General features: G+C 35.1%; 1 protein-coding gene across 1 annotated transcript; it reads right to left on the bottom strand.

Moving 5' to 3' along the window:
- Window positions 1-24,279: 24,279 nt before the first annotated feature.
- Window positions 24,280-25,017, bottom strand: LOC101694411 (60S ribosomal protein L10-like). The gene has a single exon (XM_004780641.3). It carries the CDS (start codon window positions 24,993-24,995, stop codon window positions 24,354-24,356), a length of 642 nt encoding a protein of 213 aa, XP_004780698.1. The 5' UTR covers window positions 24,996-25,017; the 3' UTR covers window positions 24,280-24,353.
- Window positions 25,018-27,571: the final 2,554 nt, after the last annotated feature.

Here is a 27,571-nt window from a genome sequence, read left to right as displayed (position 1 = left end):
GGTGTTTGCTAATATAAAGATTATAAAGACAGAACTTTTACAGAGCTGGCCTTTGGGTTTTGTTTTGTAAACTTTGTACTTTTTTTTTTTTTTGCATCATTATTTCTAATCGTCTTATTTTAGTTGTGCATATCAGCATTCAAGCTTTTCAGTGCTAGAGTTTATTGTTATCCCAGCACACAAAGTAAAATTCAGAAAGGAAGAACATTTAAACAAAACAGTGATGATTCAGATTCTAAAATGGATGACGTTATCCATTTATCCAGCCTCAAAAAAGTATGGCTTTCGTTATTAGGTTACAATGGATCAAGATTTGTGTTCACACTAATGTTGCCTTCATTTCCATTTATATTAAACTGGTATTTGTTTTTTAAAGGAGGCACATGAGTGAACAGAGCCTTCCCCAATCTCTGTTTGTTCAGCTTGTAACATGCACAATAGCAAATTCAATCTTGTTAAGAGGCTTATTCCTCTATTGTAGAACTTACTTGAATTGCAAGAAAGTTTGAATTTGCATGGGTTATGGCTTGTGTGGAAGAAAGAATTGAAGTTCTTTAAAGACTTTGTTTTTCTTTCTCAGTAATGAATTACTTATGACCACTTAATTTCAAGTATCTTTTCCCATTCCATTACTTAGATGGGTGGGAAAATGGGAGGGGGAATTGTCTTCATTCCAATATTAGGAAAACAAAGTTTATTTGAAAAAATAACACTGAAAATGTCAATGAACTCATGCCTCTTTAAACTCAAGGACAATCTCTCACTCAGGTAAGTGAGTGAGAAAAAGCCAACAATTTCTCTTTGATAAAACATAATTTAGTTTAAGTCAGGTAACAAACCATCAGACACATAGCCATAACATCTTCTTGTTTAGCGAATTGTGTTTTGACACACATATAAAGTTATTTTATTAAGGATATTTTTATGTTAAAAAATAATTTTGGGGCGCCTGGGTGGCTCAGTGGGTTAAGCCGCTGCCTTTGGCTCAGGTCATGATCTCATGGTCCTGGGATCGAGTCCCGCATCGGGCTCTCTGCTCAGCAGGGAGCCTGCTTCCTCCTCTCTCTCTCTGCCTGCCTCTCTGCTTACTTGTGATCTCTCTCTGTCAAATAAATAAATAAAATCTTAAAAAAAATTTCAATTGAAGAAGAGGAAGTTAACTGTCATCAGCCAACACATGAAAATAACTAATTAAATTTTTTCATATTACAAGCATATAGGTTAGTTTGTTAACCTACAGTCAAATGTGGCTAACAATTGAATGACTGCTCCCTTTACTGTGCTGCTTTATGTGATGTGGTAAGATACAGAAGCTATCTTTGGGCACATAGGTGAGAAACCTATAGAACACCCAGAAACACAGACACACACAGACACACACACACAGACACACACACACACATGACTTGGGGAATTTATTTTAGTAGAAAAATAGCATTAAAAAAAGAGTCAAAGGATAATTTAACCCTGGCCCTACTACTTATCAGCTGTGACCTTACAAGTCACTTAAATTTTCTATCAAGCTTTATTCATTTCTGCCTTTATAAAAAAATGAAAAAAAATCAGAAAAAAATGTGTTCCATATGAAAGGAGTCTAAAGATACATGCAACTAAATTTAATAAGTAATTTTTCAGTGGGAACTGGACTCAGAATGGCAGTGGTAACAATGGAATATGGTGACCATTAATTTCCAAATTTTCTTAATTGTGCTGTAGTTCTATAAGATAATGTCTTTTTTTAATTTATTTTTTTATTTTCAGCATAACAGTAATCATTATTTTTGTACCATACCCAGTGCTCCATGCAATCTGTGCCCTCTATAATACGCACCACCTGGTACCCTGACCTCCCACCCCCTGCCCCTTCAAAACACTCAGATTGTTTTTCAGAGTTCATAGTCTCTCATGGTTCACCACCCTTCCAGTTTCCCCCAACTCCCTTCTCCTATCTATCTCCTCATGTCCTCCATGCTATTTGTTATGCTCCACAAATAAGTGAAACCATATGATAATTGACTCTCTCTGCTTGACTTAGTTCACTCAGCATAATCTCTTCCAGTCCCCTCGATGTAGCCTCAAAAGTTGGGTATTCGTCCTTTCTGATGGAGGCATAATACTCCTTAGTGTATATGGACCACATCTTCCTTATCCATTGGTCCATTGAAGGGCATCTTGGTTCTTTCCACAGTTTGGTAACCATGGCCATTGCTGCTATAAACATTGGGGTACAGATGGCCCTTCTTTTCACTACATCTGTATCTTTGGGGTAAATACCCAGGAGTGCAATGGCAGGGTCATAGGGAAGCTCTATTTTTAATTTCTTGAGGAATATCCACACTGTTCTCCATCCAATGAGGCTGTACCAACTTGCATTCCCACCAACGGTGGAAGAGGGTTCCCCTTTCTCCACATCCTCTCCAACACATGTTGTTTCCTGTCTTGCTAATTTTGGCCATTCTAACTGGTGTAAAGTGGTATCTCAATGTGGTTTTAATTTGAATCTCCCTGAGGTCTAGTGATGATGAACATTTTTTCATGTGTCGGATAGCCATTTGTATGTCTTCATTGGAGAAGTGTCTGTTCATATCTTCTGCCCATTTTTTAATATGATTGTCTGTTTTGTGTGTGTTGAATTTGAGGAGTTCTTTATAGATCCTGGATATCAACCTTTTGTCTGTACTGTCATTTGCAAATATCTTCTCCCATTCCGTGGGTTGCCTCTTTGTTTTCTTGACTGTTTCCTTTGCTGTGCAGAAGCTTTTGATTTTGATGAAGTCCCAAAAGTTCATTTTCACTTTTGTTTCCTTTGCCTTTGGAGACATATCTTGAAAGAATATCTTTTCACTGTGCACAACAGTATACTGCACCCACTGTGTGTGTGCAACAGCTTTTCTGAAACAAAATTTTTCTGGGCACAGCACGAGTTTCCTCCAGGAGAGGGAAGTGGGTCCCCACCTTGCCAGGCCCTTTAAGATTTGGCGTTTTGAAATTCAGCCACCAGCCAGAGATAAAACACAGGAAAACTGTGTCAACAGGTATGCTGACACCCAGGCACAGACAGATTAAGGGCAAGGATCTGATGAAAGCCTAGGACACAGAATAAGAGATTATTTCGTTTTCCAGGAGGGCTTGCTCAAGAATGGCTGCTGTGAGTTACATTCCCCAGGCACAAGATGGTGGCATGATGCCATCTTAAACCCCTGACCCAGCCCCCAAGCTCTGTCTGCCCCCCTCCCACACCCACCTATGGGGTCAGACTTCAGAAAGAAACACAACTTTTCCACTGGAGGCTAGAATCACTTACAACAAATTATACCCCTTGCACACTGCAGGGGCACCTTTGCAAAGACAGGTCTGACTATAAACCAGCACAGTGGGCCTCTTTCTCAGAGAACCAACAACAACCCCCCCCCACACACACACATATACCAAGTCTACTAATCTACTAATTATAGAGTGCTCCAAAGCATCATTTTCAGTTCTGGGGGAAACAGGACCAGGATTTATTTCTTACTGTTTTTTTTTCCTTTTTTCTTTTTATAAATTATTTTATTTTTTTCTTTGGTATCAGGTTTACAGTTTTTGTTCCTTTATTGGTTGATTTGTTTGTTTCTATGTCTCATTTTTTGGATCAGTCTTCTTTTTTTTTCTTTTCTTCCTTTTTTCTTATTCTTTGGAATCAAGCTTATAACATTTTGTTTGTTTGCTTTTCTATTTCTCTTACTTCTCTTTTTTCTTGGATCATTCCTTTTTTTTCACCTTCTTTCCAGGCTTATCTGGACACTTAGTTAAAGGTCCAACAACTCTTCACTGTAGGCAAGGAGGAACTCTATAGAAGACTAACCCATGGGAAGGAGCAGCCAAAACACAATAACAGAGTGCACACAGCATACACCAGAAACACTTCCTGAAGCACCAGACATGGACAGTGTAGGACCCTTTCTTAATATAGTATTACAGTTGGAGCAGAAAACATAAGCTTCCATAATGTGCAAAAATGGATAATTAATTAATTAAACAAACAAAAGAACCCTAGACAGAATGATAAGGTGGAGGAGTTATCCCCAAATGAAAGATCAAAAAGAAATCACAACCAGGGATTTGCTGAAAACATGTAGAAGTGATATATTGGAACAAGAATTTAGAACAACAATGGTAAAAATATTAGCTGTGTTTGAAAGAAGCATAGAAGACACCAAACAATCACTGCCTACAGAGATTAAAGACCTAAAAACTAGACAGAAAAAAAAGTATAATTGAGATGCAAAAATGACTGGGTATAATCACAATGAGGATGGGAAGAAACCGAATTGAGTAGGTGATAAAGAAGATGAAATTGAGGCTGATGAAGCTGAAAAGAAGAGGGAAAGAAAACTATTCAATCATGAATGTAGACTTAGGGAACTCAGAGATTCCACAAAGTGCAATAATATCCATATCATAGGAGTCCCAGAAGAAGAAGAGCAGGAAAAAGGGGTTACAGGTTTATTTGAACAAATTATTCATAGCTGAAAACTTCCCTAATCTGGGGATGAAAACAGGCATTCAAGTCCAGGAGACAAAGAGAACTTTTTAGTCAACAAAATGGGTCAACAAAATCAACAAAAATATGTCAACACCAAGACATATCAAAATGAAACTTGCAAAATACAAAGATAAGGAGAAAATTCTAAAAGCAGTTAAGGATAAAATGTCCTTAACATACAAGGGTAGACACATAAGGTTAGCTGTAGGCCTGACCACAGAAACTTAGGAAGCTAAAAGCAGTGAGATGATATAGTCAACATGCTAAAAAGGAAAAATATACAGCCAAGAATACTTTATCCAGCAAGGCTGTTATTCAGAATAGAAGGAGAGACAAGCAAAAACTAAATCAGTTTGTGAACACTAAACCAGCACTGCAAGAAATACTAAAGGGGACTTTCTAAGCAATAAAGAGAGACCAAAAGCAACAAAACTAGAAATTAACAGAGACAATCTGTAGGAACAATGACTCTACAGGTAATACAATGACACTAAATTCATCAATAATAGCTTTGAATGAAATTGGACTCAGTTATTTAATCAAAAGACATAGAGTATCAGAATGGATAAAAAAACAAGACCCATTCATATGCTATCTATACGACACTCATTTTCAACCGAGAGACACCTCAAGATTGAAGGTGAGAGGGTGGAGAACAATCTATCATATGAATGGACATCAAAGAACTATAGTGGCCATAGCTCTATCAGACAAACTAGACTCTAAACCAAAGATTTAATAAGAGATGAAGGGCACTATATCATAATAAAGGGAGTCTATCCAACAAGAAGATCTAACAATTGTAAATATTTATGCCCCCAAGTTGAGAGCAGCCAAATATAGAAATCAATTAATAACAAACATTAAGAAACTTATTGATAATAATTTGATAATTATTTGATAATCATTGATAATAATACAATAATAGTAGAGGACTTTAGTACCCCATTGACAGCTATATACAGATCTAAGCAGATCAATAAGGAAATAAGAGTTTTGAATGACATGCTGGACCACATACTTGACATATATATTTAAGTCATTTCAATCTAAAACAATAGAATACACATTCATGTTGAGTGTCCATGGAACATTTTCCAAATAGATCACATACTGGGTCACATATCAGATCTCAACCAGTACAAAAAGATTGAAATTATACCATACATATTTTCAGACCATGTTTCAGACCAAGTTTCAGCATGAAACTTGAAGTCAACCAAAGAAAAAACTTGGAAAGACCACAAATATATGGAGGTTAAAGAAGATCCTATTAAAGAATGAATGAGTTAATCAGGAAATTAACGAAGAAATAAAAACAAAAACATGGAAGCAAGTGACAATGAACACATTAGTGTCCAAATGTTTAGGATACAGCAAAGGCAGTCTTTTGACAGAAGTATATAGCAATACGTGTCTTCCTCAAGAAGCAAGAAAAGTCCTAAAAACCTAATCTTACACCTAAAAGAGCTGAAAAAATCAATAAATAAAACCTAAAACAAGCAGAAGACTGGAAATAATTAAGATTAGAGAAGAAATAAATTACATAGAAATAAAAGAAAAAGAAAAGAGTAGAACACATGAACAAAACCAGGGGTTGTTTCATTTAAAGAATTAACAAAATTGACAAACCCCTAAGCAGACTAATCAAAAAGAAAAGAGAAAAGACACAAATAAATAAAAGCACAAAATAGAGAGGAGAGATAACAACCAACAATGCAGAAATGCAATTATAATATTAGGAGGAATTATATGCCAACAAATTCAGCAATCTGGAAGAAATGGATACATTCCTAGAAACATATAAACTACCCAAACTGAAACAAGAAGTAGAAAACTTGAACAGACATATAACCAGCAAATAAATTAAATTAGTAATCAAAATCTCCCAACAAACAGGAGTCTCAGTCTGGGTGGCTTCCCAGGGGTATTCTACCAAACATTTAAAGAAGAAATAATACCTGTTCTTCTGAAACTATTCCAAAAAATAGAAATGGAAGGAAAAATTCCAAGCTCATTCTACAAGGCCAGCATTATCTTGATTCCAAAACCAAAGATCCCACTAAAACTGAAAATTACAGATCAATATCCCTGATGAACATGTATGCAAAAGTTTTCAACAAGATACTAGCCAATAAGATCCAGCAGTACATTAAAAGGATTATTCACCATGACCAAGTGAGATTTATTCCTGGGTTTCAGGGGTGGCTCAATATCTGCAAATCAATCAATGTGATACACCACATTAATAAAAGAACAGATAAAACTATATGATGCTCTTGATAGATGCAGAAAGAGCCTTTGACACAATATAGCATCTTTTCTTGATAAAACCCCGCAATAATGCAGGGATAGAAGGAACATACCTCAACATTGTAAAGGCCATATAAAGACAAACAGCTAATATTATCTCAATGGGGAAAAATTGAGTGATTTTCCCCTAAGGTCAGCAACAAGAGAGGAATGTCCACTCTCACCACTGTTGTCCAACATAATACTGGAGTTCCTAGCCTCAGAAATAAGACAACAGAAAGAGATAAAAGGCATAAAAATTGGCAAAGAAGAAGTCAAACTTTCACTACTTGCAGACAACATGATACTCTGTGTAGAAAACCTGAAAGATTCCACCAAAACATTGCTAGAATTGATACATGAATTCAGCAAAGTTACAGGATATAAAATTAATGTACAGAAATGTTACATTTCTATACAATAATAATGAAGCAGCAGAATGAGAAATAAAGGAATCAATCCAATTTACAATTGCACCAAAACCATAGAATACCTAGGAATAAAGCTAACCAAAGAGGTAAAATGTCTGTATGTTGAAAACTATAGAAAACCTATTAAAGAAATTGAAGAAGACATGAAAAAATGAAAAAAAAAATCCATGCCATTAATTTGGAAAAACAAATATCGTTAAAATGTCTGATACCCAAAGCAATCCATGTATTCAATGCAATCCTTATCAAAATAACACCAGCATTTTTCATAGAACTAGAACAAACAATCCTGAAATTTGTATGGAACCAGAAAACATGCTGAATAGCCAAAGTAATGTTGAAAAAGAAAATCAAAGCAGGAGCATCACAATTCCAGTCTTCAAGCTGTATTACAAATCTGTGATCATTAAGACAGTATGGTAGTGATACAAAAACAAACACATGGATCAATGGAACACAATACAGAAATGAATCCTCAACTAACTAAACTCCAACAAAACAAGAAAGAATATCCAATGGAAAAAAGACAGTCTTTTCAATAAATGGTTCTGGGAAACTTGGACAGCCACAGATAGAAGAATGAAATTTGGCCATTTTCTTACACCACACACCACGATAAACTAAAAATGGATGAAAGACCCAAATGTGAGACAGGAATCCATTTAAATCCTAGAGGAAAACACAGGCAGAAACCTCTTTGACTTTGGTCCCAGTAACTTCTTCCTAGACACATCTCCAGAGGCAAGGAAACAAAAGCAAAAATGAAGCATTGAGACTTCATCAAGATAAAAAGCTTTGACAGAGCAAGGGAAATAATCAACAAAACTAAATACAACCTGCAGAATGGGTGAAGATGTTTGCCAATGACATATTGGATAAAGGGTTAGTATGCAAAATCTATAAAGGACTTATGAAAACCAACACTCAAAAAACAAACGAAAAATCCTGTTAAAAAATGCGCAGAAGACATGAATAGACACTTCCCGAAGAAGACATCCAGGTGGCTAACAAATACATGAAAAGATGCTCAACCTCCTCATCATCATGGTAATATAAGTCAAAACCACAGTGAGATACCATCTTATACCTGTCAGAATGGCTAAAATTAACAACTCAGGAAACAACAGGTGTTGGTGAGGATATGGAGAAAAGGGAAGCGTCTTACACTACAATGAGACTGCACACTGGTGCAGCCACTGTGAAAACACTATGAAATTCCTCAGAAGGTTAAAAATAGAACTGGCCTAGACCTAGCAATTACACTACTAGGTGTTTAGCCAAAGGATACAAATATACTAATTTAAAGGGACACATGTACCCAGAGAGCCGCATTATCAACAATAGCCAAATTATAGACAGAGTGCAAAATTCCATCAACTGATGAATGGATAAAAAAAAGAAAAAGTTATATATATACATATATTATATATGGAAGAGGTATATATACATATATATGTATACTTATTAATATATAAATAAATAAATATTTATATATCTAAAAGAGGTATATATTTATATAAATATATATTTATTTTAAATATTTAAATATATTATATATTATATATCACATATATAATATATGTATACATAAAAAGAGAGATAATGGAATATTACTCAGCCATCAAAAAGAAAGAAATCTTGCCATTTGCAAGAAGATGACTGGAACTACAGTGTATTATGCTAAGTGAAGTAAGTCAGAGAAAAACAAATATATTATTTTACTCATATGTGGAATTTAAGAAACAAAACAGAGGAGCGTAGGAGAAGGGATAGAAATAAAATAAGATAAAAACAGAGAGGGAGGCAAACCATTAGAGACTCTTAGCTATAGAGAACAAACTGAGGGTTGCTGGAGGGGAGGTGGTTGGGGGAATGGGCTAAATCAGTGATGGGCTTTATGGAGGGCACTTGTTGTAAAAGTCTTTATATTTATATTTATCATACAGAAAGGAATACCTAAATAAGCTTCCATTTGAATAGCTATAGTATGATGTAATATTTTTTCTAACCACTGCACATAAGCCATCAAAGTTGGTGCAGCAATAACACTTTTATATCTGACTAAATGAAGACCCCTGAAGTATAAAAAAACATTTATATTATCAATATACACGAACTATGGATATACAAATTAGATTTTTTATTTTCTTACTTTCATACATAATCATCATAAAACAGCTGCCTTATGTAGAATACATTGTTGGATAGAATAAACAAAAAAATACTGTTAGTAGATAAATATAAGCTCAATATATTTCAGAATGTAAGCTCCTTAAGGACAAAAGTTATATATTACAATAGTTTCATTTTCCCCCTTAATATCAAAGTCTATGATGACAAAGGCAGTCCAGAACAATTCAGAATATATATACAAATACATAATTTCACTGTCTTTAAAGTATTAGTTACAGAAGTGTAGAAAACAAGACTTAATGTCATCAAATATTAAAAAGAGTATTTGTAAGGATTGCAAATGAAAGGCTAAAAAGAAAAGCAGAAAATATTATTTTTTTAAAAATTACAAACCCAAATAAAGCAAAAGAAATATTAACATGAGATGAAAAATAATTTAAAACAGCAAATCATTAAGTAAGAAGAACAGATTCATTTTATACAGGCTGAGCATACATAGAATGATTAAGATATGAGACATGAAAAGGTAATACTTAACACTTATTCTTTATTAGGTGTCAAGTGTTACAGTAAGTCTTTAGAAAATATCCCATTTAATCATCACATTCTATAAGATAGGTACTATTTTACTTATTAGGAAACTGAGTCTAAGGTTAAGTAACTTGCCTAAAGTAAAAACAAAAGCCTGGATGCCTGGGTGGCTTGGTTGTTAAGCATCTGCTTTCAGCTCAGGTCATGATCTCAGGGTCCTGGGATTGAGTCCCATGTTAGGTTCCCTGCTTACTGGGGAGTCCACTTTTCCTTCTGCCTGCCACTCTCCCTGATTGTGCTCTTGCTCTCTCTTGCTCTCTCTAACAAATAAATATATCTTTTAAAAAACAAAAACAGAACAGAACAAAGCCCTACAAAATACAAGTGTCTGGCTCCAGAGCTATTCTGTCACCTCAGGCTATTAAATTTGAAAATCTCACTTAAAAGAATGCTTATTTTTTGAAAATATAAATTACCAGAATATTTTCCATTAGAAATCTAAGGATGACCTAATATTAAGAATCTCTCAAAGTGTCATGTTAATGTCAAATTTTAATATGATAATATTAGTAGACACTGAACAATTATTTGATAAATTCCATTCCATACCCAATACTAAAGAAAAGATACTAATGTGACAAATAATAGCTCTTATGTCAATGGATAATACCATACTTTTGTGAAACAGTAAAGGTAGCCCCACTAAGTTAAGAACAAAAGATACTAGTTAATATTGGCTAGCAAAGTCTGTCCAGTGTTATTAAGATGTGAACTAAATAAATAAAAAGTATAACTATTTGGAAGATGAGGACAAATTTAAAGTATTTACAGATTACTAGATTATGTACCTGGCACCTCTCTGAAAACAGAGGAAAGAAAAAAAACAGTTGCTAATGCTTACAAAGCATTCTAAGTACTTTACATAAATAAAATAATTCAAGCTCATAGCAAAACTATGAAGTAAATACTATTACTACTATTTCTATTTTACAAATAAGGAAACAGAGGCACTAATCAGGTTAGATGACTAGCTTAATGTCACACAGCTAGTTGCTGCTGACTCTAGACTCTGTATTCTAAAACCCTACACTGTATACCCTCTATTAACATAAGAGTGATAGGGCCTCAAAAATAAAAAATATATATTAATACTTTATAATTCAACAGTTAGCAATCAGAAGATGGAATGGAAGGTGATATTTTATTATTTTTAAAGTGATAGTTTACATTAGAAGAAAAACTGTAAACCATCTAAGAATATAAGTTTAACAGTAATTGAAGAGGACCTACATGAAGAAAACGACATAAGACAGATACAACAATATATAAAAATAATTTGTCTACACTGATTTAATGTAATGTAAACAAAACATCTACTAAATTCTGTATGGGAAGACCCATACATACATACATACATACATACATAAAGATGATATTTTTACACAAATATAGTATAATTCAATTGTAATAAGAATTTCCAGGCATTGTGGGGCAAAGAATTTTTTTAAGCCTAAGCAAGTGACCCTCAAGTTCAACTAAAGAAATAATATATATTACCCAATTTTTTAAATAAAGAGCATCATTGGAGGATTGTTCATCAAGTACTCATTCAAATGTTATGACTATTTAAAGAATATGGCTTTTATAAACAAATGGAACATGTATCTCAGACTTAAATATAAGCTTTTAGTATATAATAAAAATGACATCATAAAGCAACAGTAAAAGGAAGAATTACTATAAAATGTAGGGATATCTAATTGATTATTTTAAAAATATTACAAAAGCTTTTGATTGTTACTTACTTAAGGCTTTGTTATTTTCCACAATATTAAAAACTAGAAGCTGAAAAATATCAAAAGCATGGGAAGTTGATAGCATAGACTAAAATTAGCTTCACATTCTTACATTTTTTTTTAAGATTTATTTTGAGAGACAGAGAGAAGACAGAAATGGGAGGAACAGAGGGAGAGGGAGAGAGAATCCAAAGCAAACTCCATCAAACTCCATGCTCAGATGGAGCCCGATGTGGGGCTCCACATGGGGCTCCATCTCATGATACTGAGATCACACCTCCAGCTGAAACCAAGAGTCCAATGCCCAGATGTCCCAGGTTCCTGGTCTTACTTAAAGAAAGTAATCTTTAAACATCACAAATTATATTCTACCAAGCTCCAAATTAATGACCAAGGTCATTATTTGTCTCATATCTTCTTAAGCAATAAAAATAATTAAATTTAACTTTAAAAATATCACCTATTAAAGAATCACTACTGAATGTTAAAGGAGAGAACGAGTTAAGTATATAAATGAGTCCAGCTATGACTTAGTGTTGATAAGACACCAACAGGCTTTTAAGGGAAAGGTGTATATCCTAAGACTCTGATGGTTCTTTCCCTTGTGTCTATTTTATTTATTTATTTATTTATTTATTTATTTATTTATATTTTTTTAAGGTTTTATTTATTTATTTCTCAGAAAGAGAGAGAACAAGTAGGGAAATGGCAGGCAGAGGGAGAAAAAGAAGAAGGTTCCCATTTAGCAGGGAGCCCAATTTGGGGCTTGATCCCAGAACCCTGGGATCATGACCTGAGCCAAAGGTAGACACTTAACTGAGCCACACAGGTGTCTCCCTTGTGTATATTTTAAATATTGGTTTTATTTTAGGGTATTGGACATAGAATTACATAATGAAAAAGGTCTATAAAATGTGATCATGGACTCTGAAAAATTGATTTTAAACCCTTTTCATTCATTATTTTCTACATACCTTGTTTGTTGTTTGTATAAGTTAACATTAAATGGTTATGCAGTAAGCTGGCCTTAGGTAATAGGTACTTAAAAACTATTCCTGTACCTTTTTCAATTCTGAGATTAAATCTGATTATAGGAAAAGTTCTACCATTGTCTAACCAAAAGCCGGACCTTTTAATAAGACCTGTAGGTCCCAGAAGGTACTTCTGGTGGTTCGGTAAGGTAAATGTATTCTCCAGGGGTAATAAATGGCAGCAAACTGGTGTATAAATCTTATTATGTGCTAGGTTACTTAGTGTTGTATGTTCTCTCTCTCTTTTTTTTTTCTTCTTTAAAGATTTTTATTTATTTATTTGAGAGAGTGAGCACAGAGAGAGAGGAGGAGGGAGAAGCAGACTTCCCACTGAGTAGAGAGCCCACAGAGGACCCTGGGATCATCACCTGAGCTGAAGGCAGATGCTTAACTGACTGAGCCACCCAGGAACCCTGGTGTCATAAGTTCTATGCACATGTTAACTCACCTCATGCTGTCAACAATGCTATGAATAATTTAGTATATTATTTTTCCATTTTATAGGTAAGGAAATTGAGGTGCAGAGAAGTTAAGTGTCTTGTTCAAGATCCTACCACTAGTAAATGGGAGACACAGTATCATGAATCCAACAGACTGACTCCAGAGTCCATATATTATTTGACCCCTATAATTATATACCTTTTGTCAAAATGAAACATGTTGGTCTTGTCCTCCTTCTCTCCTTTCCTCTGTTTCCCCTCTGAGTTGTTTCAGTATAAGTGACCATGTTTTTTCTTCCTTTGTCTGATTTGCAAGGCTCTCCTTATCACAAAATAGAGAAGGTCATGAAAACTAGATATATATTTAAGTATAGCTAGGTGTATACACCTGTTTTACCTAAAGAAATGATTCAGGAAGGATATAATAACTCATCCTGCCACATTCTCTTTTTAATGCCTTGTATAGTCATTTGTGCTTAATGATATTTTTGGCTTGCATTTCAAATTGTTAGTTCTTATACATAATCTTTATCCTCTTTTTTAACTCAATTGAAGGGTACAATTTTATTCTATTTAATAAATTTATAAATTGTCAGAGTTATGCAATCCATAATAATTACCATAATCCACTTTTGATATTTCATCAACCCAGAACATCCCCTAGTTACTATTTAAAGTTGAAATCTGTACTCATCCCAGCCTTAGATAACAACTGAACTATTTCTATATCTACAAAATCTCTCTATATATACAATTTGTATAAATGGAATCAATCCTGAGTGCTTGATGCATGGATATACACTTGCATGTGTGTCCATACATCATGGATACATGTTACATGTATACATATTGTATGGATATACCACATATGTATGGGTACATATACATATCTATACATATTGTATGGATATACCACAATTTACCTATTCACCAGTTGAAGGATTTTGTCCTTTGGGGTGTTATTAAACATAATGATGCTATGAAAATTTGTGCACATGTTTTTGCATATGCATAGGTTTTAATTAATTGTGGGTGGATCCATAGGTATGGCACTATTTAGTTATTAAGTTTATGTATAACTTTTTAAGGAACCACGAAACTGTTTTCAAAAATGGCTGTACCATTTTACCTTCTCACGAACAATGCATGAGATATTCAGTATCTCCATACCCTTGTCAATTCTTGGTATTGTCTTTTTTATTATAGTCATTCTGGTAGGTCTGAAGTGGTACCTCATTGTGGTTGTATTTTTCATTTTTCTAATATCTGTTAATGTCATGCATCCTTATGTTTATTTGTAATTAATTTGTCTTATTTCTAAAATGTTTATTCAAAAGTTCAGTTGTTTGTAGTATTAAGAGGTATCTCTTTTCTTTTATTTTTGCCTTAACAGAAATTAATTTTCTCACAGTTCTGGATTAATTTTCTCATGGTTCTAGAGGCTTAAAGCCCAAGGTCAAAGTGCCAGCAGAGTTGGTTTCTGGTGAGATCTTTCTTTATGGCTTATAGACAGACACCTTCTCACTGACCTTTTCTTTGTGCATACATACTTTTGTTACCTCTTCCTTTTCTAATAAGGATACCAATCCTATTAGATTAGGACTCCACCCTTCCAAACTCATTTAACCTTAATCACCTTTAATGCCCTATCATCAAATATAGTCATATTGGGGGCTAGGACTTCAACATAAGAAATTTGGAAAGACAATTTAGTTCATAACACTGGGTAAATCACAAAATGTCTACTGAATTGAATTTAAATTTTAAATCAATAAGCCCAAAATCCTCTCAAGCATTTAGTTTTTTGTTATTGTTTTGTTTTGTTTTTATCACCTCAGAAGCATGTTTACAATAATACTACAATTCAATCTCAGATCTTTCTATTGTGTAGCACCATCATCTTCATAGATACTCCTATTTTCAAAGAATTTCCCACTCTTTCCCAGTTATTTCCAGGGAATAAGATATTTGCCATTAAAAATATTGTTACAACCAAGAACATTTGCCATTTTTTCCCATAACCCTTTAAAAAAATGATATATAATTAACATACAACATTATATTAGTTTCAGATGTACAATATAATGATTCAGTATTTGTATGTATTATAAAATGATCCACTTAACATCTTTTTAAAAATAATTTCTATTTATTTATTTGACAGGGAGAAAGCAAGAGAGAGAGAGAGAGAGAGAGAGAGAAAGAGAGAGAGAGTGCACAGATGAGGGAGGGGGAAATGCAGAGGGAGAGGGAGAAGCAGACGCTCCTCTGAGCAGGGAGCTTGATGCAGGACTCAATCCCAGGACCCTGGGATTATGACCTGAGCTAAAGAGAGATGCTTAACCCAGTGTGCCACAGAGGCACCTCTCATTAACATCTTTTTCCATAAAAAGTTATGACTTTTTATGATGAGAACTTTTAAGGTAAGAGTTCTTTATATGTTCTGAATATAATCCCATTACAAGTATATTATTTGTAAATATTTTAACCATTTTTTTAACTAGACATTTCATTTTTCAATGGTTTCTTTTGAAGCACAAATATTTTCAACTTGGTGAAGTCTAATTTGTGATTTTTTAATTTTATAGACCATGATTTCTGTGTTGTATCTAAAAAAATCTTGGCCCAAACCAAGATTATGATTAGTTAGTCTTATGTTATATAGTTTTAACATTTTCATTTAGGTCTGTTATCCATGTTAAGTTAATTTTTGTGTATAGTGCAAGGTAAGGATATCTGTTTATTATTTTTTATATCAGGCTATCAATTTTTGCAGCATTATTTGTTAAAAAGCCTTTCATTTCCCCCATTTTATTCCCTCAATTCCTTTGTCCAATATTTTTTGATCATAAATATAATGATTTTTTTCTAGACTTTCAATTCTGTTGCATGCCTATAATTTTGAGAGTACCATATTATATTGATTATTATAGTTACTAAGGAAATTATAAAATAAGGAAATGTGAGTCTTCAAACTTTGCCCTTTTCCTTCAACGTTGTGTTGGCTATTCTGGTGTCCTACATTTCTATTTGAATCTTAGGTTTCACTTGCCAATTTCTACAGAGAAGCCTGCTGGAATTCTGGATTTTTTTGTTAAATTTATGGATCCACTTTGAAGAATTGCCCTTCAGATGATGTTGAACCTCCCAGTCAATGAACCTGAAATGTTCATATTACATTTATGTCTGAGTACTTTATTCTTTTGAGGTTATTGTAAATGGAATAGTTTTTCTTAACTTGATTTTATGACTGTTAATAGTATACAGAAATACAATTGACTTTATAAAGTGATGCTCTGACCTGTGATTTTGCTGAACGTGTCTCTTAGTCTTAATATTTTTGGTGAGGGTTGTCCCTTGGGATTCTCTATATGCAGGATCATGGAAGCTATGAATAAAAACAGTTGTACTGGGGCACCTGGGTGGCTCAGTGGGTTAAGGCCTCTGCCTTCGGCTCTGGTCATGATCCCAGGATCCTGGGATCGAGTCCCGCATCGGGCTCTCTGCTCAGTGGGGAGCCTGCTTCCTCCTTTCTCTCTGCCTGCCTCTCTGTCTACCTGTGATCTCTGTCAAATAAATAAGTAAAAATCTTTAAAAAAAACAGTTGTACTACTTATTTTCTAATGTGGATGTCTTTATTTTTCTTGCTTTATTTTACTGGCAGAATCTCAAATATAATGTAGAACAGAATTGGCAAAAGCATATATCCTTTTCTTATTCTCAGTCAATAGGAAGAATCGGTCTTTCACCATGATACAGAATGCTAATGGTAGGTTTTTCATAGATGCTTATTGTTAAGTTGAGGATGTATTCTCCTATTGCTAGTTGTTTAAGTATTTTCATCATGAAATGATGTTGGACTTTGTTAAATGGTATTTCTATGTCTGTTGAGATAGGAATATATTTTTTGTCTTTTATTCCAGTGTATTACATTTGTTGATTTTGAGATATTAAATCAACTTTGCCTTCCTGGGATAAAGTCTACTTGGTCATAGTGTATAAACTTTTTTTATATGTTGCTGATTTCAGTTGACTAAAATTTCCATAAGGATTTTTGTTTCTATAGAATGAGTTATGGAGTGTTTCCTTCTCTGTTTTCTAAAAGAGTTTGTGGAAAATTGGTATTATTTCTTCATTATTTCATAGAATTCATCTATAAAATGAAGTCATCTTAACTTGAACATTTTTTCTGAGGAAGATTCCTTTTCCTTTTTTAATTTAATTTATTTTTTCGGTGTTCCAAGATTCATTGTTTATGCACCACACCCAGTGCTCCATGCAATATGTGTCTTCCTTAATACCCACCACCAGGCTCACCCATCCCATCACCCCCTACCCTCCAAGACCCTCAGTTTTTTTCTCAGAGTCCACAGTCTCTCATGGTTCATCTCCCCCTCTGATTTCCCCCACTTCACTTTTCCTTTCCTTCTCCTAATGTCCTCCATGTTACTCCTAAATCACTAATTCCATTTCCTTGTTAATTATTAGTCTGTTTATATTTTCTATTTCTTCTTGAATCAGTATTGATAATTGGCATCTTTCTAGGAATTTGTCCATTTCATCTAATGTATATAATTTGTGTGCATAACTTCTTAAAATAATTATCTCCCTTTTACCCTCTGGAACTCATATTTTGGTAAAACTAATGTCTCACAGAATTTCAAAGCTCTATTTTTTTTAAATAATCTTTCTTTTTGTTTTTTAGATTGGGTAATTTCTATAAGTTCACTAAATATCCTGTTACCTCTGTTCTAATGTTGGGTTCTTTTAATGGGCTATGCATTTCAGTAATTTCAACTGCATAATTTCTATTTTGCTATTTTTACATAATTTGTACCTCCTTGAAAAATTCTATTTGTTGAAATACTATTGTCATATTTTCTTTTAATTATTCAAACATGCTTTTAAAAGATGCTTAAACATACAGATAAATGCTGTCTTGAAGTCCCTGTTTGCTAAATCTTATATCCTAATACACTCAGAGACCATTTTGTAGGGGTGCCTGAGTGGCTCAGTTGGTTAAGTGTCTGACTCTTGATCTCAGCTCAGTTCTTGATCTCAGGGCCATGAGTTTCCAGCTTTGCACAGAGCTCCATGATGGGCATGGAGCCTATTTTAAAAAGAGAGAAAGAGAGACTGTAGCATATTGACTGATTATTTTTCCTGAGAATGAGGCATATATTTTGTTTCTTTGTATATCTCTCAAAGTTTTGTCGCAGATATTTTAGATAATATATTATAGCAAATCTGGATCTTAATTTTCCTCCTAAAGGCTTGTGTTTTTTTTCCATTTTTTATTTAATAATTTGCCTTTATTAAATCTATGACATCTTTACTTCCTGCCATTTATAGATACTGTCATTTCAACTCAATTTTTAAAATGAGTTAATTTGTTTATAGCATACTTATATTCTTTTTTTTTTTTTTTTTTTTTTATAATTTTTTATTTTTATAAACATATATTTTTATCCCCAGGGGTACAGGTCTGTGAATCACCAGGTTTACACACTACACAGCACTCACCAAATCACATACCCTCCCCAATGTCCATAATCCCACCCCCTTCTCCCAAACCCCCTCCCCCCGGCAACCCTCAGTTTGTTTTGTGAGATTAAGAGTCACTTATGGTTTGTCTCCCTCCCAATCCCATCTTGTTTCATTTATTCTACTTATATTCTTAATTTTAATTTTAATTCTGACTTTCTGTGAGATTTCTTGTGTCTGAATAACTTAATGGTTAGGCAAAAATTCTACAGAAGTTTTTTTTATATAAATTTAATTAATTAACATATAATGTATTCTTGCTTTCAGAGGTAGAGTTCAGTGATTCACCAGTTGTACATAACACAGTGCTCATTACTTCTGGTGCCTTCCTTAATATCCACCATCCAGTTACCCCATCCCCCCCACCTCCCTTTCAGCAACCTTCAGTTTGTTTCCTATAATTAAGAGTCTCTTTTGGTTTGTATCCCTCTCTGATTTCATTTTGTTTTATATTTCTCCCAGTTCCCCTATGCTCCTCTGTTTTGTTTCTTAAATTCCACATATGAGTGAAATTATATGATAATTGTATTTCTCTGATTGACTTATTTCACTTAGCATAATACTTTAATTCCATCCACATCATTGCAAATGGAAAGATTTCTTTTTTTTTTTTTTGATGGCTGAGTAATAGTCCATTGTGTATATACACCACCTTTTTTTTAACCATTCATCTATTGATGGCCATCTGGGCTCTCTCCATAGTTTGTCTATGTCATTGTACACTGAAATAAAGTTCTCAGACACCAATTTGAGTGACCATGCAGGGCTGCCTCTACAAGGGAGAGCAGCAGCTGAATCCTGCACATAGTTATTTACTTATTTATTTATTTAATCAGAAAAGCAAGGACAGATGCCTCCAAGCACGCAAAAGGAGTACAAAGGGATGGCAAATATCTTTTCCAACCAAATTTTCCACCTTTATTTTTATTTTATTTTATTTTATTTCATTTTATTTTATTTATTTCTTTGGTGTTCCAAGATTCACTGTTTATGCACCACACCCAGTGCTCCAATATTTTGAAGCAGGCTTGCATTTGCCCTATGTGTAGGCACACAGGAAGTCAGTCATGGGATAAGGGAGGAGTGGGATGTTTGGGCAAGCAATTACCAGGTGCAGAAACAGGAGACTGAGCATTACATTCTTTCATAAATCCTGACTTATGCCCTGCCCCTGGACATCGTGGGATCCTGGTCCTACTTGGCCATCGCATTCAACATCCCAAGAACAAGAACACTGCTTGATGTTTCAACTGCTTCCTCACTCACTCTATGGGGCTTACAATATATTTTCTAATAATAACTCCATATGGCTATTGTGGGCATTACTGCTATTAACATTGGCAGGTAGGTGCCTCTTTGGATCACTACAGTTGCATACTTGAGGTAATACCTAATAGTGCAATTGCTTGGTCATAGTGTAGTTCTATTTTTAACGTTTTGGGGAACAACCATAGTGTTTTCCATAATGGCTGTCTACCAGCTTGCATTCCCACCAACAGTGTTGGAGGGTTCCCCATTCTCCACATTCTCACCAACATTGTTGCTTCCTGACTTGCTAATTTTAGCCATTCTGACAGGTGTGAAGTGCTATTTCATTGTGGTTTTGGCTTGTATTTCCCTGATTCTGAGTGAGCTTGAGCACTTTTTTCATGTGTTTGTTGTCCATTTGCATGTCTTCTTTGGAGAAGTGTCTGTTCATTTCTCTGCTCATTTTTTGATTGGATTATTTGTTCTTTGGGGGTTGACTTTGATAAGTTCTTTAGAGAATTTGGATTCAAGCTCTTCATCTGATAAGACATTTGCAAATATTTTCTCTCATTCTGTCGATTGTATTTTGGTTTTATTGACTGTTTCCTTTACTGTGCCAAAGCTTTATATCTTGATGAAGTCCCAAAACTTCATGTTTGTCTTTGTTCCCTTTGCCTCTGGAGACATGTGCAGCAAGAATTTGCTGTGACCAAGGTCATAGAGGTTGCTGCCTGTCTTCTCCTCTAGGATTTCGATGGATTCCTGTCTCAAAACGAGCTCATTCATCCATTTTGAGTCTATTTTTGTGTATGGCATAAGAAAATGGTCCAGTTTCATTCTTCTGCAGGTAGCTATCCAAATTTCCCAACAGAATTTGTTAAAAAGACTGTCTTTTTTCCATTGGATATTCTTTACTGTTTTGTCAAAGATTAGTTGACCATAGAGTTGAGGGTCCATTTCTGAGTTCTTTATTCTGTTCCATTGATCTATGTGTTTGTTTTTGTGCCACTACTATACTGTTTTGATGATTACAGCTTGGTAATAGAGCTTGAAGTCAGACATTGTCGTGCCCCAACTTTGATTTTCCTTTTCAATTTTCCTCTGGTTATTCGGGATCTTTTCTTATTCTATGCAAATTTAGAAGTGTTTGCTCCAGCTCTGTGAAAAAAGTTGATAATATTTGGATACATTCAATATGTATACAAATGTATGTGTGTATAAGTTGTTCTTCCAACCCATAAGTATGGGACGTTTTTCCATTTCTTTGTGTCTTCTTCAGTTTCTTTCATGAGTGTTCTATAGTTTTCAGGCACATATCCTTTGCCTCTTTAGTTAGGGTTATTCCTAGCTATCTTATGGTTTTTGGTGCACAGGTTATGTTTGACAACCCTGAGACAATAACACTATTTTTTTAAGATTTATGTATTTATTGTAGAGAGGGATGGGGGTGGAGGTACAGAAGGACAGAATCTTGAAGCAGACTCCCTGCTGAGTGAGAAGCCCAACTTGGCTCAATCTCATGTCCCTTAAGCCTACCCTTTCTTATGTATTTCATAAAGTCGCTGACCTTTCTAGTTCTTTCAAGTGAAAGAATTTGGAGTTATTCTTAGTACTAATCTATCTATCCTTTACTGTTCAGTGTATCAAATCAGCAACTTCTTTGTTGAGTTTTCCCTCCAAATATTTCTCAGATCTCTCCTCTCTTCCCCATTCTCCCTACAGTATCATTAATTTACAATTTATCATTTCTGTTATTGTAAAAATACAGCAAAAGTCTTCAAAATTATTTCATTCCCTCTAACCTTAACTCCTTGGAATTTGCCTTCCACACTGAAGCCAGAGTTCTCTTTCTAAATTAAAAATCTGGGACACCTGGTTGTCTCAGTGGGTTAATTTGGTTGACTCATGTTTTAATTCGGGTCATGATCTCAGGGTACTGGGATTGAGCCCTGAGATTTGTGCTCTGCACTCAGTGGAGAGTTTGCTTTGGAATTTATCTCCCTCTCCTTTTACACCTCCCCCAGCTCTTATGCACTCTCTCTTTCTCTCTCAAATAAATAAATGAATCTTTTTTAAAATGACAAAATTAGCAAGGCAGGAAACAACATGTGTTGGAAAGGATGTGGAGAAAGGGGAACCCTCTTACACTGTTGGTGGGAATGCAAGTTGGTGCAGCCTCTTTGGAGAATAGTGTGGAGATTCCTCAAGAAATTAAAAATAGAACTTCCCTATGACCCTGCAATTGCACTCCTGGGTATTTACCCCAAAGATACAGATGTAGTGAAAAGAAGGGCCATCTATACCCCAATGTTTATAGCAGCCATGGCCACGGTCACCAAACTGTGGAAAGAAACAAGATGCCCTTCAATGGACGAATGGATAAAGAAGATGTGGTCCATATACACTATGGAGTATTATGCCTCCATGAGAAAGGACGAATATCCAACTTTTGTAACACCATGGACGGGACTGGAAGAGATTATGCTGAGTGAAGTAAGTCAAGCAGAGAGAGTCAATTATATGATTTCACTTATTTGTGGAGCATACCAAATAGCATGGAGGACAAGGGGAGATGGAGAGGAGAAGGGATTGGGGGGAAATTGGAAGGGGAGGTGAACCATGAGAGACTATGGACTGAAAAACAATCTGAGGGTTTTGAAGGGGTGGGGGGGTGGGAGGTTGGGGCAACCAGGTGGTGGGTATTGGAGAGGGCACGGATTGCATGGAGCACTGGGTGTGGTGCAAAAATAATGAATACTGTTATGCTGAAAAAAAAAATAAAAAATAAATTTAAAAAAATGACAAAAAAGTTCCTACTTTTAAAAGTTTTAGTGGACTTATATGTTCACATACCCCAAACTTCCCATTGAGTAAGTAATAAAATTACAGTGAGGCAAAATATCAACAATCTTGAATGGTAGTTAAAGTTCTGTCACACAATAGGAGTAGTTTCTGTTAAAGGAAGTTCAAATGACTCCCTAAAGCAGAGAATGATGGAGCCAATTATCTTAAGAAGGATAAACATCCTCTATTTAACAGTTGCTTCTTTTAGGGAGGTCAAGATATTGCAACCAACAGCAACTCAATTCTCCTATTCATCTCTGTCCTGAACTCTAATTCTCAGATATATAACATGACTTTAGGAAAGGAGTTAGTATCATAGGTGCTTTATATCTTAGAATGTTAAATAAACACAGGAAAAGGCGAATCAAGGAAGACCTATGAGAGGAATGCACAGTAGGCATTATAATATTTAAATTGTTTCTAACTTAACACCTCTAAACTAATTCAGAGTATTCATGTGTGTCAAGACACTATTTTTAAAATTGTGTTTTTCCTCATATTTCATCTTTCCACTACCACCTCTACCTTATTCAAGCCTATATCTATAGTTTCGCTGCTTCACAGAACAAGTGAAAATCAATCTTTGCAACAACTATTTTTTGAGTATTTTTTATGTAACAGGCACTGTTCTAGATTCTGCAATTATAGACATCAAAAAGGGGCAAAATGGGGGAAGATGGACAAATAATAAATTAACAAATAATAGAAATTGAGGCAATTATGAAAGCTATGGAAAATAATAATATGAGGTAAGAGATGAGAAATTAGGGAAGATCTTTTTGAGGAGGTGACCTTTAAATGATAACATGAATGAAGTGAGGGAGTAAACATGCAAGCGTCTGAGGAATGAGCATTGCAGAAAGAAGAGCACATTTAAGGGTCCTAATTACGATGATCTTAACACATTTAGTTTAAGACCTTGGCTGATGGTAATCCAAGGGTGTTTCTGTTCTTATTCAACATAAGTCAGCATTCAGCTCAATGATCTTTAGAAGGATCTTAGCAGACAGGATTTGATCCCCGCTTGGATTCAAAGGACAGTGGAATAAATTATTACAGAATAAATTTTAAAAATTACAGACTGGGTGCCTGGCTGGCTCAGTCATTTAAGTGCCCAACCCTTGGTTTCACTTCAGGTCATGATCTCAGGGTCCTGAGACTGAACCTTGTGCGGGACTCTGCTTTCAGTGCAGTTTGCTTCACATTCTCTCCCTCTGTCCCTGTCCCCACCTAAAAAAAAAAAAAAAAAAAAAATCTTTAAAAAAAAAAAAAAGAAGAAGAAGAAAGAAAAAAATACAGGCAATAGATTTAGGAGATTCCTCTTCAGTATAACTGCTTCTGGTTTGTACTACTGGTTTGTTGTTTTTGGTTTAAAAATTTCTACAAAGTATGGATCATATACAAGAAGAGATGAAATTGGGTTAGTCTGAGGTGAAAATGGAGCCGCCTAAAAGGTAAGAATACTTTTTTTTTTTTTGACAGGAAGTTGGATTTATTGGTGGGCATGAATATGATGGGAAGGGGTAGTGCCAAGGTTCTCATGAGTGCAGAGCCCTCCATTTGTCCAAGGGACCATGGTTAGGGATGTATTTGACCCCACAGCTATCTGGGATAAGCCACTTTTCAGCCACCATGTCTTCAAATTCATCCACATTGAACTTAGTAAAGCCCCACTTCTTGGAGATGTGGATCTTTTGGCGGCCAGGGAACTTGAACTGGGCCCTGCGTAGGGCCTCAATCACATGTTCCTTGTTCTGCAGCCTGGTACGGATGGACATGATGACTCGGCCAATGTGGACCCTGGCTACTGTGCCCTGGGACTTTCCAAAAGCACCCCGCATACCTGTCTGCAGCCTGTCCACTCCAGCACAGGACATCTTGTTAATGTGGATGACATAGAAGGGATGGAGCCGCACTCGGATGTGAAAACCATCTTTGCCACAGCTTTTCACCATGTATTTGTTGGCACAAATATGGGCAGCCTCCAGGGCTTCAGAGTAGAGCTGCTCATATTCATTGGACACCATGTGGCCGCATAGAGGGAACTCATCTACTTTTGCCTTCTTCCGCCCCAGGTCAGAGATGCGAATCTTGGCATCAGGGACACCTCTGCAGAAGTGAGATTTGGGATACGGCTTGTTCTTGCAATACCGGTAACACCAGGCAGGGGAGCGGCCCATGGCGACACCAGGATCTTCAGTGGCGTGCGGAAGGAAAATAATGGTAAGAATACTTTTTAAAATGCTGGATAAGTAAATAATTAGGAAAATGCGAATAAAAGATACTATTTCAGAAAGCAGAGGAGAAAAATACATATGAAAATAATTAGCATGTGGATGACATCGGATAAATATCACTTATGGCATTGATAATTAAATGTTGATAGATTAAAGTATGTTTTAAAATCTTCAATGTTGGGCGCTTGGGTGGCTCAGGGGGTTTAGCAACTGTCTTCAGCTCAGGTCACAGTACTGGAGTCCTGGGATCCAGTCCTTCATGGGGCTCCCAGCTCCATGGGAAGTCTGCTTCTCCCTCTGACCTTCTCATCTCTCATGTTCTCTCTCACTGTCTCTCTCTCAAATAAATAAATAAATAATAACATCTTAAAAAAAATTAAAATCCTCAATGTTGGGGCGCCTGAGTGGCTCAGTGGATTAAGCCTCTGCGTTCAGCTCAGGTCATGGTTTCGGGGTCCTGGGATTGAGCCCCATGATTGAGCCCCGCATGGAGCTCTCTGCTAAGCAGGGAGCCTGCTTCCCCTCGCCCCACACCTACTTGTGATCTCTGTCTGTCAAATAAATAAATAAATAAATAAATGCTCAATGTTTACCACGAATATAAGTAAGAATAAAATGCGTGTTTTTGAATGATAAATGATTAGAATGTAAAATAAATATTTTCTATTAAAATAGAATATAGATATGAGATAAAAGACAAAATAATAAAATAAGAACAAATTTTTCATTTCCACGAATAAATTTAAGATTTTATTTATCTATTTGAGAGAGAGAGAGGATGAGAAAGAGAGAGAGTATGAGAAGCAGGAGGGTCAGAGGGAGAAGAAAACTCCCTGCCAAGCAGGGAGCCCAATGTGGGACTCGATCCTGGGACTCCAGGACCATGACCTGAGCCAAAGGCAGTTGTTTAACCAACTTACCCACCCAGGTACCCTCCAAGAATAAATTTAAAATGAATCATGTTATTTTTAAAAAGAGAGACACTTAAATTGGATTTAAAGATAAATTCATTTATATGATGACTTATAAGATACTTTAATAAAATAAATGATAGGAGAAAATTAAAATTAGATGTCAGACACTGACATATCAGTCAGATATAATCATAATAAAATATATTCAGATTATTATTATAAAAATAGAGTTCAAGGAAAAATGAATCCAAACAATTAATATCTTGGACAAAGGATAAACTCCACAATGAAGTTATAATAGTCATAACAGTCATAAACTTTCATTCTCTCAAAACAATGCCATCAAAATATAAGAATGAAATGCTCTTTGAAATGCTGGGACTGCTTCAAAGTAGTAGTAAAATGAGAGATCAACACTCAACTCTTGAGGCATATACTAATGCTTCAGAGAAAGAAGTAGTAAAAAGAATCCTTTCTTCTATTCTGTTTCACAAATTATGCAAATCTAGAAAATTCTAGAGGGAAAAGCACAGGAAAAAGAAAAGGTTTTTTTTAAGGAACAAATGGCAGAGGACATATTCATCCTTTTTTAACCCATCCACCCCTTCCTTAGCCCATCATTTCATAGAATCCAGGGTTGGAAGCATCAACAGGAATATCTATTTAGAAAAGTCTTCAGGGGGGTTGCCCAACTGAGAGAAATATCTAGAAGTAGGGCAAGACTCATCTAGGACATATCATACATAAACCTAAGCAATTCCATAGAAGAAGGTAGAAGCAGATGCTAAGGTGCACAGGACTAAAAATGCCCTGATAGGATGCCAGAGACATATAGAGAAAAGAAGAGATCTTTTACGGAAAAAGCAAGACAAGACCCTTGTGACTATTAAATATTCTTTATTTTACATAATGCTGAAATGTCCATCAGGATAGCATTTCATCATTAGTAACAAAAACCTAATAATAATAATAATAATAATAATAATAATGGTTTAAAAACTAAAAAGTATTTTTCTCTCATGAGAAGTCCCACAGTGGGTAAACCAAAGTTGTTAAGGTGGGTTCATAATGCTGTTAAGAACTCAGGCTCTTTTTCATCTTCTCCTCTGACTTCCTTGCATATAACTTTTATCTTTATGTCCACCACATGTCACAAGATTGCTGCTCCAACCCAAGTCTTATGTCCAAGTGAGGAAAAAAAAAAAAAAAAAACGGAGGACAAAACAAGGCAGTTGTCCACCTATATTAGGAATGCAAAAGTCTTCCAAAATCCCAGCAGACTCTCCCTTATATCTCATTACCCAGAACTGTATTTTACGGCTACTCCTAGGTACAAAGGAGACTGATAAATGCATATTCGCTGGGTGTGTTGGGTCAATGAACAAAATTTGAGATTCTATAAATGAGGAAGAAGATAAAATGGATATTGGGTAAGCAACTAGTAGTACCTGCCATAGATGGTGATAATTAATAGGTCTTCATGCATTTATTGGTAGGTTTTTATTCTATCTTCATGTGGTGAAATAAGAAGCTGGGAACATTTAATTTAATTATTTTGGTTGAATTATTTTTTTATTTACATTTTTTTTAGAATTAGGTTGGCAA

This window comes from Mustela putorius, unplaced genomic scaffold (assembly GCF_011764305.1).
Source record: "Mustela putorius furo isolate JIRA1106 unplaced genomic scaffold, ASM1176430v1.1 tig00003901_pilon_pilon_pilon, whole genome shotgun sequence".
In the NCBI taxonomy this organism is placed as follows: domain Eukaryota; kingdom Metazoa; phylum Chordata; class Mammalia; order Carnivora; family Mustelidae; genus Mustela; species Mustela putorius.
The sequence above is the reverse complement of the archived record's forward strand: the minus strand, read 5'-3'. Positions and strand labels throughout refer to the sequence as shown.